Source organism: Erpetoichthys calabaricus, chromosome 7 (assembly GCF_900747795.2).
Source record: "Erpetoichthys calabaricus chromosome 7, fErpCal1.3, whole genome shotgun sequence".
NCBI lineage: Eukaryota > Metazoa > Chordata > Cladistia > Polypteriformes > Polypteridae > Erpetoichthys > Erpetoichthys calabaricus.
In genome coordinates, this window is record NC_041400.2 from 80,535,136 (window position 1) to 80,555,997 (window position 20,862).

General features: G+C 38.6%; 1 protein-coding gene across 2 annotated transcripts in view; it reads right to left on the reverse strand.

Annotated features, from left to right (window-relative positions):
* Window positions 1–2,902: 2,902 nt before the first annotated feature.
* The window catches only part of stoml2 (stomatin (EPB72)-like 2), a 143,431-nt gene continuing 125,471 nt past the window's right edge, over window positions 2,903–20,862 (reverse strand). For both annotated transcript variants that reach the window (XM_051930144.1, XM_051930145.1), the window contains exons 9-10: window positions 20,682–20,810; window positions 2,903–3,415 (exon numbers count right to left, since the gene is read on the reverse strand). In XM_051930144.1, the coding sequence (XP_051786104.1) occupies window positions 3,269–3,415; window positions 20,682–20,810 (276 nt within the window). In that variant the 3' untranslated portion in view covers window positions 2,903–3,268. The remainder of the gene's footprint in view (window positions 3,416–20,681; window positions 20,811–20,862) is intronic.

A 20,862-nucleotide genomic window follows, 5' to 3' on the forward strand; every position in this document is an offset into this window, starting at 1 on the left:
ACCTCCAACTTGAATGTTCCTACCGCAGACCTCACCACTGTCACACTTCCCTCGTACATATCCTGTACAACTCTTACATACTTCTCTGCCACTCCCGACTCCCTCATACAATACCACAGCTCCTCTCGAGGCACCCTGTCATATGCTTTCTCCAGGTCCACAAAGACGCAATGCAACTCCTTCTGGCCTTCTCTAAACTTCTCCATCAAAATCCATACTGCTGCTCACTAATCAGCTCACTTCTTAACCTAGCTTCCACTACTCCACTACTCTTTCCCATAACTTCATGCTGTGGCTCATCAATTTTATTTCCCTGTAGTTACTGCAGTCCTGCACATCCCCCTTATTCTTAAATATCAGCTCGTTTGAGCTTTGTCAGAATGCACTTTGCAGATTCTGATGCCAAGTGGAAAAAGGTCTTATGGTCAGATGAGACCAAAATCAAACTATTTGGCCTCAATACAAAATGGTACACCTAGTGAAAATCCAATGCAGCTCACCATCCACACCATATCTACAGTAAAGTATGGAGGTGGCAGCATCCTGTTGTCGGGGTGTTTCTCTGCCGCAGGACCTGGGGATCTTGTTAGGGTAGAAGGAAAAATGGATGGGCAAAATACCATCAAATTCTTGAGGAAACCTGCTACCCTCTGCCAGAAAGTTGAAGATGGGCAGAATGTTTACCTTTCAACATGACAACGACCCGAAGCACACAGCAAAATTGACTACACAGTGGCTGAAGGAGAAAAAAAGTGAATGTCCTCATGTGGCCCATTTAGAGCCCAGACCTAAATACCATTGAAAATCTGTGAAAAGATTTGAAGATAGCAGTCCACCAATGCTCACCATCCAATTTGACCGAACTTGAACAGTTCTGTAAAGAAGAGTGGGCAAATATTGCTCAGTCTAGATGTGCAAAGCTGATAGAGAAGTATCCCAACAGACTCAACGCTGTCAGTAAAGCAAAAGGTGGTTCAACAAAATATTGGCATTGTGGGGGTGATCCTTTATTAATCTCAGTATGTCTTGTTTTTGATTTTTTATAATTTTTCTGAACTGTAGCTGTGATACCTTTTACTTGAATGTCATAGATTGCATTGAGTAAGTCAAGCTGGGAAGAAATATTTTTGTGTTTGTTTTCATTTAAGGGGACCAGTCCCCTTCACATGCACAATCAAAAATTGGGATACAGGATTCCATCATGGTGGGTTTTCTCTCGAGATTTGACTGGCAAGCAAAAATGTTGCAACCTTGGAGTAAATAATGTGAAATTGAGGAATGACAATATGTGACGTATCAGACACTAGATTAGTTAAAAATAACCTAAATCCATTATTCAAAAAGATTGTCTGGGAAAGCTGGGTACCCAGAATGTTGACTCCTAAAGTGAAGCATCATCGTATTCACTATTAAAAGGAGAATTTCAAGTTAAATAATTCAGACTTTGAGAATTGCAAGAAATATTTCATTACTGGGAATGAAACATAGCAGCTTTAACCTCCAATATAAAGCACACATGCTCAGTGGCTACTAAGAAAAACGTCAAAAACCCTTTAGTTTCAGGCTACTGACTTCTTCACTAGAAGCAGTAGAAGATACCAAAGTAGAGATAGTATTAAAACTAAGAGTGTTAGAGTCATGTTCTGTTGATTTTTGCTTGTGCAGTATTGTTTGATTTAATCAACCATGCTTATTAAACAAATACACCAAAAGTAATAAATGAAAATTTGAATACAAACACTCCCATTTAAAAATGTATCCTTAATTTATAATTTACACCAGCTCACCTCAAGGAGAGGAGAAGGATTGGGTTTCAGAGATTTATTTACCATTCTCTTTTCAAATTTGCATTTGTCCGAGTACTGATTCTTCTAAGATCTCCAAGTGGTGACTCTAAATTAGTTTCTTGCAGGTATGTTTGTCATTGTACACTTTGGGCACAATTTGGAAATTTTTCTCTTAGGGGTGTACCCACTTTGTTGCCAGCGGTTTAGACATCAATGGCTGTGTGTTGAGTTATTTTGAGAGGACAGCAAATTTACGCTATTATACAAGCTGTACACTGACTACATTGTATCAAAGTGTCACATCTTCAGTGTTGTCCCATGAAAAGATATAACAAGTTATTTACAAAAATGTAAGGGGTGTACTTAATTTTGTGAGATACTGTATGTGAGTGGGTTTGACGATGCATTGTCACCATCATCTACAGTTGGGCTCTGCCCTACACTTGATGCTACAGTATAAACAGTATATAGTTTTTGGAAACAGGTTTCTAGGTTTATTAAACTGGAAAGTGAAAATGTTGTGTGTTTAATATCTATTAATTTCTAGACTGAAAGAAAACTTAAAATTTTAAATGTTTTTAACTCCTTGAGATACCTGAACCATTTAGGAATTTCTATAAATCAACTGAACACTGAAAAGATTATGATAAATAGACATGAAGACCTATTGGACTTTAAGTTGAAACAAATGTCATGGAGATTTTTAATCCTCTGGGCCATTAATTAGACTAGACAGGCTAAGGTTATGCACCTCTTGCAAAACCACATTGAATCAAGGTTCACTGCCAGCAAGGTCAGGATATATGTTTCAGAATCAGTTTGAGCACAGTAGTCAATCAGTGGTACGACAGAATAATTTTAATTCTTTCTAAAGATAGGTGTTGTTGTAATTAATGGGGAAGATATTGTATTTAATTCATTACAACAATCTTGGTTGTAATAAAAAACAACCAATGAAGAGGATAACTAGGACAAAGATGCTGAAATACTACATTAACCCAACATATTAGGCACACTATTTGAAATTCCTTTCGAGGCTGAGGTTCTTCAGTAAGCATAACGAACCACATTTATTGCATACTTCAAACATTTTTTTAAAATCAAAATGTCAAAACTAAGAAACTGCTAGAATTTTATTTTACAAGGAACTTTACATACATATTACGACAATATGTATTTCAAATGTTTCTGAAAATGTTATCAAAATGAAGATGATTTTACATAAATTGAAAAATTGAATTAAAAATTAATCAGGGAAAACCTAGAATGAACCTGATCAATATGAAACTGGTGAAAATATTCCAGTTTAGGTTCTGAATGAGATCTATAAATGAATGCCGTCAGTGGAACAATCCTTATGGAGCAACAATTTTGTCATTTAGTTTTTGGTTTTAATGATTTGCTAGTATCACATATCGTAAATGGTATAAAAAAATGATGGGATTCTCAAAAGGCAGAGCTTGGATTGCTGGGCTTGCATTTTAGCTGCATTGTGGGTGACCTGGATTTGAAGTATCAGTCTGTTGCTGCATCTTCTCCATTATGACGTTTTGGTCAGTGGCTGTGTTCTCCGTAATCTTCAAAGTATGTCCCGTTTGTTTTGATAAAGTGCTGTAGATACCCATTGCCTAGGAAACAAAAGCAGCACAAATGAAATATCGATGAAGCAAGCTGTCAACTAGGCAGAATCCTAGAAATACTCAGCAAAAGGTTAACAAGAATAATAAAAGTCAATTGATTCCGACTGAATGAATTACTAAATTACTAAACCAACGCACCTGCACAAATGCACCCAACACCCTATTCTAATCCCCTATTCTAAGGTGCTATGAACCACCCTATGTATTTTCTTTGACTGCCAAAAAAAGAGGAGAAAATCTTCCATCTTAACCCATTATTACAATGAAATATCCACCTACAGTTCATATATCTGGCAAATTTCCAACTGATGCATCACTAAACAAAACTAGTTTCAATGTGTCATGATTTCAGAGAATCTGGAATTTCTGAATCGCCTGGTTTGCTTTAAGTTTTCTCACAACCTTATTTACCCTTTGTAAGCTTTACATAAGAGAACTGGACTGCCTCCTCATGACCAAATTGAAACACTTCTTGTATTTGGGGTATCACATTATCCACAAAATCAGAAGAATCTCCTCAAATGAAATCATCCACATGGGGATGAAGCTTATCAGCTTTAACCTCCTATCAATGCAAAACATTCTTCAATAGAAGTAGTAGAATATACTTCAGTAGAAATAGTATTAAACTAAGAGTTGGCATGCAAGCACTCCACTGAAAGTTCTATCTTGGATTAACCACTAAAATATAGCACTCTCAACTCGCAACACACTGCTTCCTGTGCTGTACATTATGTCATTCCCTTTGTTATACCAATACAGTGAAGCATATACCATTTCTTAAGCTTTCACAGCTTACCTACATATTTTGCTTCAGGAAGAGGAGGGAAAAAAAACTGGTAAGAAGAAGTACTCCTTGCCAAAATGCAGACTTTATGTTCATGGAGTTCAGTTTCCATTGTTTTTGATGTAGTAGAATCATTTTGCTTGACTTCTCAATTTATTGTTTTTGACAAAATAAAATGGCAAAAGCAATTTTAGAGACTGTGATGCACATGTCTCTAGGAAGTTCTCATATGTTAATTTCCCCTTGGGATTAATAAAGTTTCTATCTATATGTTTAACTGTTCAAAGCCTCTTGCAACTAAACATGCTTTGGTTATTATTCCAATAGAGGTATCTTTCTAAGTACAAAACCACCCTGTAATGAAGACAACTTTGCCCAATGTCATTCGCCTGCTCTGGTCTCACGGGGGTAGACAGAATTCTCAAATGAGAATACACCACTGAAGACAAACTGTTAAGTGTGTAGTGAATAGTGGTGAAATCCTGTACTGCAAAGTCTACACCCACAGGGCTTCTACCTAAAACACTCACCCCCAATTTTTCCAGTCCGTATCAGTTTTAAACCACTGCAGGAGTTTCAAGCAGAAAGCAAAAGATACTCAGCAAATGAATTGATGCTGAGAGAAGATAAACAGCTAAAATTGCAGTTATCCATGTAGGAGCTCAGTATCACAAGGTAACTGAAGCATAAAACTAGTTTGCATATTGTAATGAGCGCTGTGACAGTGGAGACACATACGTAGACTAAAGCAGTTACTGGGCTCCACACATTTGAGAAGTACTTCTGTCTGCTACATTATCTTTCTGTCATTTTAACTACTGCATCACTATATGACATAACTCAAACAGAGATTAGATAAGCATTGTGGTCTATGGATATACAGTAATCCCTCATCCATCGCGGGGGTTGCGTTCCAGAGCCACCCGCGAAATAAGAAAATCCGCGAAGTAGAAACCATATGTTTATATGGTTATTTTTATATTGTCATGCTTGGGTCACAGATTTGCGCAGAAACACAGGAGGTTGTAGAGAGACAGGAACGTTATTCAAACACTGCAAACAAACATTTGTCTCTTTTTCAAACGTTTAAACTGTGCTCCATGACAAGACAGAGATGACAGTTCTGTCTCACAATTAAAAGAATGCAAACATATCTTCCTCTTCAAAGGAGTGCGCATCAGGAGCACAGACTGTCAGAAAGAGAGAGGAAAGCAAACAAATCAATAGGGCTGTTTGGCTTTTAAGTATGCAAAGCACCGCCAGTACAAAGCTGTTGAAGGTGGCAGCTCTCACCCCCTCCTTCAGGAGCAGGGAGAGAGAGAGAGAGAGAGAGAGAAATAGACAGAGAAAAACAAACAATCAAAAATCAATACGTGCCCTTCGAGCTTTTAAGAATGCGAAGCACCGTGCAGCATGTCGCTTCACGAAGCAGCTGCACAGAAGGTAGCAACATGAAGATAATCTTTCAGCATTTTTAGACAAGTGTCCGTATCGTCTAGGTGTGCGAACAGCCCCCCTGCTCAATCCCCCTACGTCAGGATCAGAGAAAGTCAGCGCAAGAGAGAGAGAGAAAAGTAAGTTGGGTAGCTTCTCAGCCATCTGCCAATAGCGTCCCTTGTATGAAATCAACTGGGCAAACCAACTGAGGAAGCATGTACCAGAAATTAAGAGACCCATTGTCCGCAGAAATCCGCGAACCAGCAAAAAATCTGCGATATATATTTAAATATGCTTACATATAAAATCCGCAATAGAGTGAAGCCGCGAAAGGCGAAGCGCGATATAGCGAGGGATCACTGTACAAGTTAAAACACTGCAGCTATTTTGTCATGGCCTGTTTGCATTGCCAATTATACAGTAATGTTAAATTTCTTCAGTACTTCATTTAAACGTGTAGTTAGAAGATGGATGTTGTTCAGCCTCATCTGTGCATCTATTAGTGTTGTTAGACAGATTTTTTGATTTGGGTGCTTTGAGTACTGAAAACTGTCTCTTTTGTGACTCTTCATTATCAGCATTTCTTTTGATGGAGTGTAAAGCACTGTTTATTTCAAATGCATATTCTGCAGTTCACATTTTCATGAATATAGATTACATTGACTTCTACACTATTGTTGTAACGCTGAACAATGGAAATCACACACACAACACATGTGATACACATATCATTCATGTATACCATTTGTCCATTGATGCCAATGAATGTCACTGTATAATCTGATGCTACAGAAAGGATTCCCCTTGCATCAGGTTATGCTTATATTTAATTGTACAATGTGCTCTCTACACACAAAACACACATTTATATGTCTAATAGGGTTTTTAAGAGACATTTTGAATGAAGATGGTTCATCACAAACAAAAGCTTGCTACCTGTCAGACCTGGTTAACACTGGAATCCCTGAAGCCTACAAAAAAAAGTTGTAATGTCGAGCCACCTTAAATTCCTTCGCACCTCTTCATCACCATCTTTGTTTTCCAAATATGTCAATCAGCAGTGGCTGCAAGCAGCCTGCTATCCCCATCCCCCACCGACACAATTGAAGATCTCCCAGCTCAAGTCTGTTTAGCTGGGTACGAGGTGCCTGGAGTTATATAGGGTAAATAATATATCGCAAGGCAAGAAATGTTGAATACATAACTAAAACAGATTTTTTTTTTTGTTTGTTTTAGTAATAATTGACAAAATGCTGAAGTGTATAAAGTGTGAAGACTGAAGTTCAAACATCAAAACAACACTTTCACAAAAGGTATAACAAAACAAGTGCACTTTTATTACTATAAATGTGTAAAAACTGAAGCCAAACTATCAATTGACAGTGAGATGACACGTCTGCTTGGCTGATGTAGAGGTAAGAACTGCAGCCTCATAATCAAGAGGTTAGTGGTACGAACTCGGGTTCTTCCCATTTTGGGTAGTGGACTGCTATTATTATTACAGTGATCCTCCGCCTATCACAGAAGTTACGTTCCAGACCCACCCGCGATAGGTGAAAATCCGTGATATAGAAAGACCACATTTTTTTATAGTTTAAGCCTTAAGATAACCCTCCCACACGCTTTAAACACATGTAAACTTTTTAAAACACACTTTGGATACACATGATACACGGGTGTCAGGATAAAGATATGAGTAACATAATAATCATCATCATCAGTTTTACCTTCTCCTGTATGGTCATGGTCTTCCTCTGGTGCTTAGGCTCACTGCTACCAGAAGGCTTACAAGATGCAGGACGCTTGGGAGCCATCGTAGGGCTTAAAACAAAATGAAAAGTTCACAAAAGTTTGCTCAAGGTACGCGATACGCAATTCGTCGGGGACCCATGCTCGCTGTTCTTGCGAGATTACACCACGTTAGCAGCAGCTAATCAGAGCCCAAGAGAATAAAATCCGCTCTGATTGGTTGAGTCTCCTCTTTCAGCCAATAACGGGCTTTGTAAGAAATCATCTGGGTGCTGTAACACGAAACTCTTTGTCTGCTGAAAACCATATGCTTTGTTAGGAATTGGCTGCAAAGTACACTACAGGTAGGATGTACTTATTGAATTTTTCCATGATATAGCGGGGGTGCGATAGCTGAACCGCGATACAGCGGGGGATTACTGTACTATTACATAGTAAAAACATACATTTGATTTGAGTCTTAACACCCGGTGTACATTTTTGCTAACTGTAAAAGAGATCACTGAAAGAATATAAGCAGATGCACAAATGCTGGTGAATCATGTCCTCTTGTTGTCACTTGAATTTTTTTAAATTCAGTTTTATTCTTGAATAAAAGCACACCTATTTTGTTATAACTTTGCAAAAGTGCTTATTTTATATTCCCGTAATCACTTGAATGACATCAAATCTGTCTCTGATTCTCTCATACATGCACACACACACATCCATGCATGAAAATGCTATATTATTTGAACATGAATTGTCATTTGAATGTTGTTTGTTTTAAGATCTTGCTCAGTCTCCCCGTTATGGTGCATGGTACTGGGAATGCAGACAGACAGACACTAGTGACTTTAGCTGTAGGTGGAAGTCCCACTTTATTTATGGTGTCAAGCAGAGTTGTGTTGCGGTGCAGCAGTCTATTAACCAGCAAAAGCGACAGGGAAAAGTTGTCTGTTGTTATGATTCTGGCTTTGTCCAGAAACAGCTCCATAAGCTTTACGACTACAGTCTCGGAAAGTCTTTCTCCTGTGAGACATTGGGGATTGTTTCCTAAATATGGAGTGGCACTGCACATGTACTTTGTCTCCAAATCTGCTGCAATCCAAAACTTTATGCCAAAACTGTTGTTTTTCACACTTTCTGCACGGGTGTCTTTGTTGTCAAAGCGCAAATGTCTCATGATACTCTGAAAGCGGTCACGGAGCATCGTATCTTTGATTGCTAGTACAACAAATAGTTCTGACCAGGCATCAACCACAGCACCAACTGTGGTCATCGCTGCTCTTATGAAAAGAATGGAGATAAACGCCATTAACTCAAGAGAGGGAGAGACAAGTTCGTTGTACCATGTGAATGTCGCTGACAGAATAAAACTGAAACTGAATAATAAAAAAAGAACTAACTTTTTACAAGTAGCCAAAATTTATACCAGGTGTTACAGACTCAAATCAAATTAATGTTTTTATTTTATTATAGTAATAATAGCAGCTCATTACTGAAAATGAAGAACATGTAGAATCAAACTGCAACCTTTTGGTTATAAGGCAGCAGCTCTTTCCTCTGCACCATCCAATTAGATACTGTATACCGACTTTCTGTCGATTGACATTTGAGCTTGGGTTTTTAACTCATTGACAGCAACATGTAAATTAAATGATTTTTTTTTTTTCTTTGGTTAAATTCTTGAATAAAAGTGCATGTTTATTTGAAATTTGGACTAAAGTCTTCACACGTTATACACTTAGAGTCATTATTACTATAATATAGAAAAATTTTCTTTTTCAGGTATGTGTTCATCATTTCTTGCCTCACATTTCCTGTTATCCTACATTTACACAGATCATTGTAGAAACGGAACACGCATGAAATGTATGTATTCCAAATAACGATATACAGTATCTCACAAAAGTGAGTACACCCCTTAAATTTTTGTAAATATTTTATTATATCTTTTCATGGGACAACACTGAAGATATGACACTTTGATACAATGTATCAGTCAGTGTACAGCTTGTATAACAGTGTAAATTTGCTGTGCCCTCGAAACAACTCAACACACAGCCATTAATGTCTAAACTGCTGGCAACAAAAGTGAGTACACCCCAAGTGAAAAATGTTCAAACTGTGCCCAAAGTGTCAATATTTTTGTGGCCACCATTATTTTCCAGCACTGCCTTAACTCTATTGGGCATGGAGTTCACTAGAGCTTCATAGGTTGCCACTGGAATTCTCTTCCACTCCACTCCTCCATGACAATATCACGGAGCTGGTGGATGTTAGAGACTTTGCGCTCCTCCACCTGCCGTTTGAGGATGCTCCACAGATGCTCAATAGAGTTTAGGTCTGGAGACACGCTTGGCCAGTCCAGCACCTTTACCCTCAGTTTCTTTAGCAAGGCAGTGGTCGTCTTGGAGGTGTGTTTGGAGTCGTTATCATGTTGGAATACTGACCTGCGGCCCAGTTTCCGAAGGGAAGGGATCATGCTCTGCATCAGTATGTCACAGTATATATTGGCATTCATGGTTCCCTCAATGAACTGTAGCTCCCCAGTGCCGGCAGCACTCATGTAGCCCCAAACCATGACACTCCCACAACCATGCTTGACTGTAGGCAAGACACACTTGTCTTTGTACTCTTCACCTGGTTGCCGCAACACACGCTGGACACAGTCTGAACTAAGTAAGTTTATCTTGGTCTCATCAGACCACAGGACATGGTTCCAGTAATCCATGTCCTTAGTCTGCTTGCCTTCAGGAAACTGTTTGCGGGCTTTCTTGTGCATCATCTTTAGAAGAGGCTTCCTTCTGGGACGACAGCCATGCAGACCAATTTGATGCAGTGTGCGGCGTATGGTCCGAGCACTGACAGGCTGACACCCCCACCCCTTCAACCTCTGCAGCAATGTTGGCAGCACTCATACATCTATTTTCAAAAGACAACCTCTAGATATGACGCTGAGCACGTGCATTCAGCTTCTTTGGTCGACCATGGCGAGGCCTGTTCTGAGTGGAATCTGTCCTGTTAAACCGCTGTATGGTCTTGGCCACCATGCTGCAGCTCAATTTCAGGGTGTTGGCAATCTTCTTATAGCCTAGGCCATCTTTATGTACAGCAACAATTCTTTTTTTCAGATCCTCAGAGAGTTCTTTGCCATGAGGTGCCATGTTGAACTTCCAAATTTAACACACCTGCTGCCCATTCACATCTGAGACCTTGTAACACTAACGATTCACATTACACCGGGGAGGGAAAATGGCTAAATGGGCACAATTTGGACATTTTTCACTTAGGGGTGTACTCACTTTTGTTGCCAGCAGTTTAGACATTAATGGCTGTGTGTTTAGTTATTTTGAGGGGACAGCAAATTTACACTGTTATACAAGCTGTACAAGGACTACTTTACATTGTATCAAAGTGTCATATCTTCAGTGTTGTCCCACGAAAAGATATAATAAAATATTTACAAAAATGTGAGGGGTGTACTCACTTTTGTGAGATACTGTATCATTTACCCTATACAACTCCAGGCACCTCACAGCCAGATAAAGAGACTTGAGCTGGGAGAACTTCAGCTGTGTCTGTGGGGGGATGGGATAGCAGGCTGCTTGTTGCTTCTGTTGATTGACACATGTATAAAACAAAAGACGCTGATGGAAAGGTGTGAAGGAATTTAAGGTGACCCAGGATTACAACTTTTTTCGTAGGCTTCAGGGATTCTAGTGTTAAGCAAGACGCACACATGGATTGTCTCCAGCCATATGTAATGTGTGTCTGGCTTCAAGGAAGTTAGGCCTACTCAAAAACAGCATTGTTCATCCAATTTTTGATTTCATTTTGCTTTGCAGCCTCCAGTGATACATCATTAATTACTATAACATCTTCAGTTTGGTTCACCAGAGCACATGAGAGGTTTAAAGGAAAATTACAATTTTTTTCAACCTGTGATAGTTTCAGGTACTTTAGAGTTAGCACACCTATGTCTAGTTAATTAAACTTCAAATTGTTCAAGTTACTCCACTTTATTTTTGTTTTCCCAGCATGACCAAGTACTTCAGTAGCGCAAGACATTCCACTCTCATTGTCTTTATATTGTATAGTGTGTCCTCTTATAATTTCTTCACAAACATGGTGTACAGTAATCCCTCCTCGATCGCGGGGGTTGCGTTCGAGAACCCCCCGCGAAAGGTGAAAATCTGCGAAGTAGAAACCATATGTTTATACTGTTATTTTTATATTGTCATGCTTGGGTCACAGATTTGCACAGAAACACAGGAGGTTGTACAGAGGCAGGAACTTTATTCAAACACTGCAAACAAACATTTGTCTCTTTTTCAAAAATTTAAACTGTGCTCCATGACAAGACAGAGATGACAGTTCCATCTCACAATTAAAAGAATGCAAACATATCTTCCTCTTCAAAGGAGTGTGCGTCTGGAGCAGAGAATGTCAGACAGAGAGAGAGAAAAAAGCAAACAAAAATCAATAGGGCTGTTTGGCTTTTAAGTATGCGAAGCACCGCCGGTACAATGTAAAGGTAGTCTTTCAGCATTTTTTAGAGGAGCGTCCGTATCCTCTAGGTCAGTGTGCGAACAGCCCCTCTGCTCACACCCCCTCCGTTAGGAGCGGAGAATGTCAGAGAGAGAGAGAGACAGAGAAAAACAAACAATCAAAAATCAATACGTGCCCTTCGAGCTTTTAAGTATGTGAAGCAAGGTGCAGGAAGCATGTCGCTTGATAAAGCAGCTGCACAGAATGGAGCAACGTGAAGGTAATCTTTCAGCATTTTTAGACAAGCGTCCGTATCGTCTAGGGGTGCGAACAGCCCCCCTGCTCAGACCCCCTCCGTCAGGAGCAGAGAATGTCAAAGCGAGAAAGCAAACAATCAAAAATCAATACGTGCTGTTTGATCTTTTAAGTATGTGAAGCACCGTGCTGGAAGCATATCGCTTGACAAATCAGCCATATGTAAGCCCAGCAAGAAACTGAGCAATGTGAAAGTAATCTTTCAGCGTATATTGAGGAGTGGCCGTATCCTCTAGGGGTGCGAACAGCCCCCATGCTCACAATATATTTGAGGAGTTTTATTTAATACGTAATACGCGCTCTGGTTGGGTAGCTTCTCAGCCATCTGCCAATAGCGTCCCTTGTATGAAATCAACTGGGCAAACCAACTGAGGAAGCATGTACCAGAAATTAAAAGACCCATTGTCCGCAGAAATCCGCGAACCAGCAAAAAATCCGCGATATATATTTAAATATGCTTACATATAAAATCCGCGATAGAGTGAAGCCGCGAAAGTCGAAGCGCGATATAGCGAGGGATTACTGTATATATATTTCCCACATGAAATTGTGTTCTAAAAGTTAATCTCTTTCTATAAACTTGAAAGGCAAGTTCTAAAAACTTGAAACCTTATAAAAGGTGTCATTTTGCTTGGCTTTTCTCTACATACATAATGGTTAACACGGTACAACACCCTAGTACTATAAACTTGAAAAATATTTTGCCCGCACTGGGGTTTACATTGTACTAAATGGGGCACAGAGGTAAAGCTTAAAAAAGAACCAAGGCAGTTATAGAGTGTTGATCCACATCTTAAAATTACACACACACTGTAAAATAGTTAACACGTCATTTTTTAAACACACAAATATGATGAGTCAGCCATTTTAAAAGAAGACCTGCTGTGCGTGATAGCTCATCACATACTGCAAGTCATCCTGCGCAACCTCCTTTCACCCCCCAGGGGGTGAATTCCCCCTGACTGACCAAATCACATTAACCTTTTTGTGCCACATAGCCTGTTTTGTTTTGATTTTCTTTCATATTTATGACAGTAGAATATTTTAACGTGTTAGCCATTGATTGATACAGGAGAAAGTAGGGTGAAATTACACCTTTTATTGGTTAACTAAATACATTACAAATGCAAGCTTTTGAGGCAGCTAAGGCTCCTTCATCAGGCAAGGTGTAATTTCGCCTGACAAATGCATATATACCATGTTTATGAAGAAATAATTTTGACTTGAAAAATACCAAACATATCCGTAAAGCTACACTGATCTTATTTGATTAGTGCTTATGGGAGAATAGGCATTTTTTTTCAAGTGCTTATCGAAGGGAGGGCAATTTCTCTCTCATGTGTATCAATACTACTAGCAATGTTCAGATTGTGTTTTTCCTCAACATTTTCTGAAATCAAACATGTAGCTGCATTTCATTGCGGGCACCATCCACTTCACGTGTTTGAGGTTAGTATTCAAATGCTGGTGTATCCCCATGAAGATGTCATACTTTTCAAAGTGTTGAGTGGTGAACCTGAACACATATACCCCACGTCTCACAAATATTACCATGCCATCTTGCTAGTGACAGTGCACTGTCCTTATTGTAGAGTGCTTTATATATATTTTTCACCTTTTTCATCTATAGGTCTGAGTTGATTCCATAAGGCCCTTAAAATTCTATCAGAATAGTCTGCCACTGTAAATGCCTGCCATCATGCATGCAAAGCAGAGATATGCTCTTCTACCCATGCACTTACTGTAGTTCCTTCCAAAGCAGGTGGACTGTCAGTAAATATAGATGGAAGATTAGGGTTTTGTCCAAACAATAACTGGTAAGGACTGTAGTCATGGACATTATGCATCATGTTCTTTGTTATCAAAGCCTAAGTACGAGCAGTTTCCCAGTCTCATATTTTGCTGAGCTTTACCTTGAGCAGTATTTCTGTGAGTATTTGGCTGTGCCATTCAATAAGACCATTGCTTCATGAGCTATACAGTGCAGTAGTTTTCATCTCAGTGTTGAAATTCTCAGCCATGTCTCTGGCCTCATCACTGTTCAGCTCTCCACCATTATCACTCTATTGAGTATTTGTAGAGGACCAAGTACACTAATCCTGTGCTGCATGAAGTCTTTCACATTGAAGATTTCTTTGAGGTGAGAATGCTGCCGTGTGAAGTGGTGTATTATAGAGTATGTAGATACCACAAGCCGTGTTTTAATTCGTGTGTATCAATAGCACTGTTTCATTATATTTTGATGACACTAGCAAGCCCGCTGCTGTCTTTGGCTGGAATCAGCTGTACTATATACAAGTGTCACAACTGCTTAACATCCCCTTTAGTCCTGGGGCATTGTCACAGTTTTCTTTTTCCCCTAGAGCAACTGAGTAACCTTTGAAGTTAATCAACAGAAGGGTGCTCAAATTGTTTGTGGAGTTGAGGCAGTGTTTTATGTTTTTCATTTCTTGTCATATTCTCAGTTACTGCTAGAATCTTATTGTCTTTTACTTTCTCTACTGCTAACACATATGCTACTTTATTTTTGTTTAATTTATCTAGAAGGCAACTGCAGTAATGGCCAGATGTTGCAAGTTTATGGGGGATGAAATGCTTGAACATGGCAGCTCTGTCATGTTTAAGATCAAGGACTGCTCCACACTTTTTTAGGGATGGTTTGATTAACAAGAGAGGAATAATTACAGGAGCTATCTCTGTTTCAATGCAACACTTTGTTTCTCCATTTTGTGCAAGAATTTTAACTGATTTAGTGGAGTGTATTACTTTACCATCTTCAAACCAAATGCTTAGTCGCTTGTGGTGGCTGGCATTTTGGCCATTTTGTTCTGATTTAATTCAGGAACATAGTGGTCCAACCATTTTTCACCACACACTGTTTGTGTACATGCTAGATTAACAACTGCTGATGCTACAGCTTCAACAAAAACAAGCTGTGTCAGTGAGATACTTTTCATTGAGCAGTGTGATATCACACATTTTTGTTTTATCCTCTTCTGTAAATTTTACTTTATCTTTTCTATGAGGGCAATTTTTTGTCCAATGAAATATGTTTTGGCAGATTGCAAATTCTGTTCCAATTCCATACTAATCTAGGAGAATAGTGGCATTCAATGGTGACTTTGGTAGGTTATTTTGTGATCATGCACTACTGTTTTTTTATGCTGTAAAAAATACATCTCTTTGTTTTACTTGGATTGTAGAAGCACTATTTCTCACCATATCTCTAAATAATATGTTTCAAAGCTTTGCAAAAGCAGTAAAAGCAAGCTGTTTATCATTAACTTAATGCAAGCTGAATTGAGCAATTTGAAAGCAAGCACAGTGCCCACTAACTCCAAATTGTATTTGCAAATGAGATAGTATCACTGACATTTGTTTATGCTCTGCTTGTACTCTCAAAATGGCAGTATGCTTCATATGCATGGACTTTCGCCTCTTTTGGAAACACTTTGCCTGAAGCTGAAATCAATATGAATGCCCAGTGGGTTTACTGCACATGCACAAAAACTCCATGCTTATTTGTGCTCTCTGTTCAGTGTTTAATTCTAAACCCGGTAATTGTGCATTGCTGACAAAATAAGTTTCCTGTCACCTTTAATAAAGTACTCTAAACATGTTAATTAAGTTTACAAGTAACACTTTAACTTTTAATAACATTTAGTTCTTGTATATGTAAATGTGCAATGATAACCATGTTTCTGTTTGTGAATGAAGGGGTTACTAATGTTATTTATGGTTAACAATCAAGGGAAATGCGTTGTACTTTACTATGTTCTAAGAAGTTAATTTCAACATGTTTTGAGTATGCAGAATTGTATTAAAAAGTAAGGCATTTCCCTTTTTGTATACCAATGCCATCTTGTGCCTCATGCAGTGCCTGTATTTAGAAATTGATTTAATAGTGCCATCTATTGGTTGGCTTAAGAATAGCATTCCAAATTTAAAGGAACTGAAAATTTAATGGTGCAATTACTCTTCCTGCGTAATCCATAATGTATCAGTTTTGAAACTTAGAAAGAAATACAGATAGTACATAAACAGTCTCTTTCTTTCTTTCTTTCTTTTTAGAAGACACACACAAATGCAGATATATCTATTAAAGTGTTTGCTCCAGAGCCTGAATTGGTGTTCAAACCACTCTCTAGTGTGTTTGCTGTTCTTCCTAAACAAACATTTAGGCCAGCTGGTGTATGTCAGTCCAGTAATGTACAACTGTCCCTCATAGTGACTATACCGAAATCTTTATCCAGATCCTCGGCGGGGGCTGTTAGGGCCTCCCATTCTTGCCCCTTCAGCAACAGCATAGCATTGTGGGCTTTTTTCTTTTCCAGCTCAGTAACATGCATCCACTTTTTCAACTTATTTTTCCAACTTTCATATCACTATTTCTCATTGAATATAGGAGGAATTTTACAGTTGCTATCCATCCTGTTCCACCAATGAACAAACTACTAAAGACACTTATAAGTATGAAAAAGTAAGCTTTTACTTCAACAACACCATCATATCCTCAACGCCAAAACACCCACTCCAAACTCCAAGTGCCACCCATCCCCAACAGGCTTAGTTAATTGAATACATATTTTATATAGATATATATATATATATATATATATATATATGAATCTAAATATTTAACATACAGGTCAAATTCCGTTACAACGAAGTGCCAGGGACCTAAAAAATATTTCGTTGTAATGAAAATTTCATAGTAATGAGATTCTGTATTTGTCGCTATAGTGCTTTTTTCAACTTGCGTCCAGGCGTTTGTTATCATTTCAATAGCTTCCTTCACGTTAATTTTCATTTCTTTCTGTCTACAAGTTTTGCTGTTGAGAATTTTTTTCAGCATTTCCTTTGTGATAATACATTTTCAGGGTGCGAATGATGCCCAAATCCAAAGGCTGAAGCACTGCCATATAATTGGGTGGGAGGGACTCAACTTGAACATTATCTAAATGTAGAATCATGCTGTGAGCAGCACGGTCATCAGTCAGAAGCAGAATCTTCCTTTTCTTCTTCTTCATATTGTAAGGTTTCTGAGCTCTTTTCAGAGCACTGCAGAAGCAAAACCAAGCCAATCGCCATATCATCGATGGGTGATGCAAGAAACATTATAAATGCTGGGAACAATACTACTTGGCCACTAACCTGGCCACGACCCTGCCTGATTGCTGTGTCTGTGTATAGGAGAGTGATAAATCCCACTACAATAAATAACCGTGCTGTTCCTGTTTCAAGCTGAATAAAGCTGGTTTTGCTAAAGTACTGAGACTCAGCCTCATGTTTTGGGGTGCAAGACAGTGACCCACATGTTACAATATTCTTGTGAAGTTGTCGCAGCCAGTTTCTCAAAATGATGAGTCATCCAAGCTCACTGGTTTGCTTTATACTCACAGGGAATGTAATGCACTTAAAACACTGAGGACTGGTCGACTTGCCAATAATGATAGGAATAACTGCCTTTTCAACGTCTTCAAATGCAGCAGTTTGCATACATTTGCACTGAGCCCCAAGGTTTGCAACCCAAGATTTTTCTTGCTTGGTCTTTCAAGACAGTTGACAATGTCAATGGCGAAATTCCAAATTCACTGGCAGCATCTTTTTTCTTTTTGCCAGAATCAAGAGCCGGAAAAATATCAAGTTTTTTTCTTTCTAATGTGAACTGTTTTCATTTTTTCGTGTCTGCCATTTGTATAGGAAGGTGACAATGAATTAAATTCCAATTGATGTTTTTCAAATGTTGACAAGCAACAAGCAAAATGTATCACTGAAAACCACAGAATACAAACACAGCAAAAAAACAATATGAGGAAGTTCGAAAAAAGAGAAAAATTTACAATGTTTCTGTTTGGGAATCGTTGTGCACAACTGAGCTGCGACCACAGAACTAACTGCTCTGTGGATGATTCATTCAGGCATTTCAAAGTCTTTTAGGCACTTCGCTGTAATGGAAGTATCTGCTGAATGTTCTGCTGAATATATTTCGGAGTAAGATTTTTATAGACCGTCTTATGGGAAAACTGTCAGGACCATAAAATACTTCACTGCAATGAAAATGTCATTGTAAAGATATGCGTTGTAACGGAATTTGACCTGTATACATAACAGGAAATATAATAAATCACAGGTAACGAGTTAACACAGACAAAAACGTGACTCAGACACTAAAGTAGTAATAATAAACAGTGATCCCCCGCCTATCGCGGAAGTTACGTTCCAGACTCATCAGCGATAGGTGAAAATCCGCAATATAGAAAGACCATATAAATAAACATTTTTTTTTATAGTTTAAGCCTTAAAATACCCCTCCCACACGCTTTAAACACATGTAAACTTATTAAAACGCACTTTGCAAACACATGATATGTGGATGTCGAGCTAAGGATATGAGTAATATCTCTATTATAAAACATTTTAACGTCACGCAAGACAAGGCAGTGAGACAGAACAGTGAGAACAGCTGCTGTACAGGCTTTTAAATGATTGATTGGGCACAGCGACAAGCAGAACAAGCAACTTGGCAGAAGCAGAACAAAGTCCATTTCTCCTTAGCGTGAATTCAGCTCCCCCCCTTCACAACGCGAAGTGGCAGGAGCATAGCGTGCCTCCGGGCAGTGGGGAGGGGTAGGAGTTTGAGCGAAGCGATTGTGACCAGATCATCTCGGACACACACTTTGATGACATTCCCTGCTTACAAACAATTTAAAACAAGTTCACGGACATCTAACCTAGCAGTTGTTGGAATGCTTTTGGCAGACAAACTTCAGGTGCTCCCAGCTCTTAAAACAATGACAAGCAGAACACGCAGCTTGCCGGCAGCAGCTGCAGAAACCCAGCAGATGATCCGAGCACCTCTCCTTGGCGTGTGTTCAGCCCTCACCCCGCCCCCTTCAGAACGCACAGAGCAACAAGCAGAGCAACAAGCAGAACAAACATCTTGGCAGAAGCAGCACAAAGTCCACTTCTGCTTAGCATGCGTTCAGCTCCCCCACCTTCACAAAGCGAACAGCAGTGATGCAAGGTGGTAAAAGACGGCTGCTGTACAGACTTTTAAGTGATTGATGCAAAGCGCAACAAGCACAACACACAGCTGGCCTGCGGTAGCAGCAAGACGCCAGCTGAACCAATCGCATCTCTTTAGCGTGCCTTCAGACCCCCCCTTCACAATGCGAGCAGCATTAGAAGTGCTGCGAGAAAGAGATTTAACCACACCCGGGATAGGAAATAAAGGACAAATATTGTTTTTACAAAAGTTTTAAAGTAAAAATGAAAATAATGCATATGTAACAATTCCCATTAAAATAACAATGTCTTTAAATTGTTTATCCGGTAAACCAAACCCAGGGGTGGGCGAGAGAAGCGAGCAGGGGCGGAGCCCCTTAGTAATAATAATAGTATTAATAAATACGCGATGTAGCGGGGGGGCGCAATAGCTGAACCGCGATATAGCGGTGGATCACTGTAATGCAATGCTCAAATTCCTAATAAATCAATTTTTCAGAAGGCTGTGTGTTTTGCTGGCTGCCTCATATTTTTTTTGTTGTTTTTATTTTCTGCTAAATAACTATGAGGCACATGCAAATTATTAGTCTTTGGTTTTCATAACTAAAGGAGAAGATATATTTTCAAAATTACACAATAAGCCTATGTAGAAAAATAGAAACATGCTTTGTCATTTGACATAATTCTTCTCTAAACCCTGCTTACAAAGAATGTCACCAAGATAAGTGAAGTAACTATGTACATTAAAATAAAGAGTTGGTATGGACTGGCACCGATGGTGATATTTAGGAAGATCATTTAGATTATAAGCCTGATTTAGATTTCTCAAATGTCTGAAAAAAGCACAATGGCAACTTTACATTGACAATGCTAAAAACTGCTCATTATTTTAAACATTATTTTCTTTATTAAATGTATATTGTTTGTGTGGATAGTATATTATCAATTTTTATAGTCTGCATATTCACTTTTCATTTATTGCTGTTTGAATCTCCTTTTTAAAATACAGTGAGCTTAAGATTTATTGGTGCTGGATGAACAAAAAATGAAAAGAAAGTAAAAATTAAATTATGGGAATAATACAGGTTTTATACTACTTTCATCATTTAGAAATATCTTTTTATTTTCAGGAAGATAAGCATCACTGTTAAAAGTACAAGGGAATCTATTTCATATCACACACTAAAAAGTTGTACTAGTCTAAAATGGGTTAAAGAGGTCTTGGAGCAGATTAAAATGTTTTTTCTCATTTCTAATCCACCACCATTCTGTGCCAAAAAATTATTTTAATATAGCTAGAATCTATGGCCCAAGTATGATAAAAAAAATACTAACTAAATTTTAGGCAAAATATTATTCAACAGTAGTCTCGTGTCTTGCAAGTAAAATATAAGGCATAATGAAACAAAACTGAACAATTGTTTTCTTTCATTGTTTATATTTCATCCTAGGCACATATATTCTAGATAAATGCTGGTTACACACCTGAATGACCATGCCGCTAATGTCTCCAGTGTTGGTGGGTAACAGAATAGTGTTGGATTGCTTGGCAAGATTGGAAAAGGCTTTCACGTACTGTTCAGCAATGCTAAGAGAGGCAGCTGCATTTCCATTCTGTAAACAAAGATAATAAATAATTCAATACATAAATATATCATCAAATTAC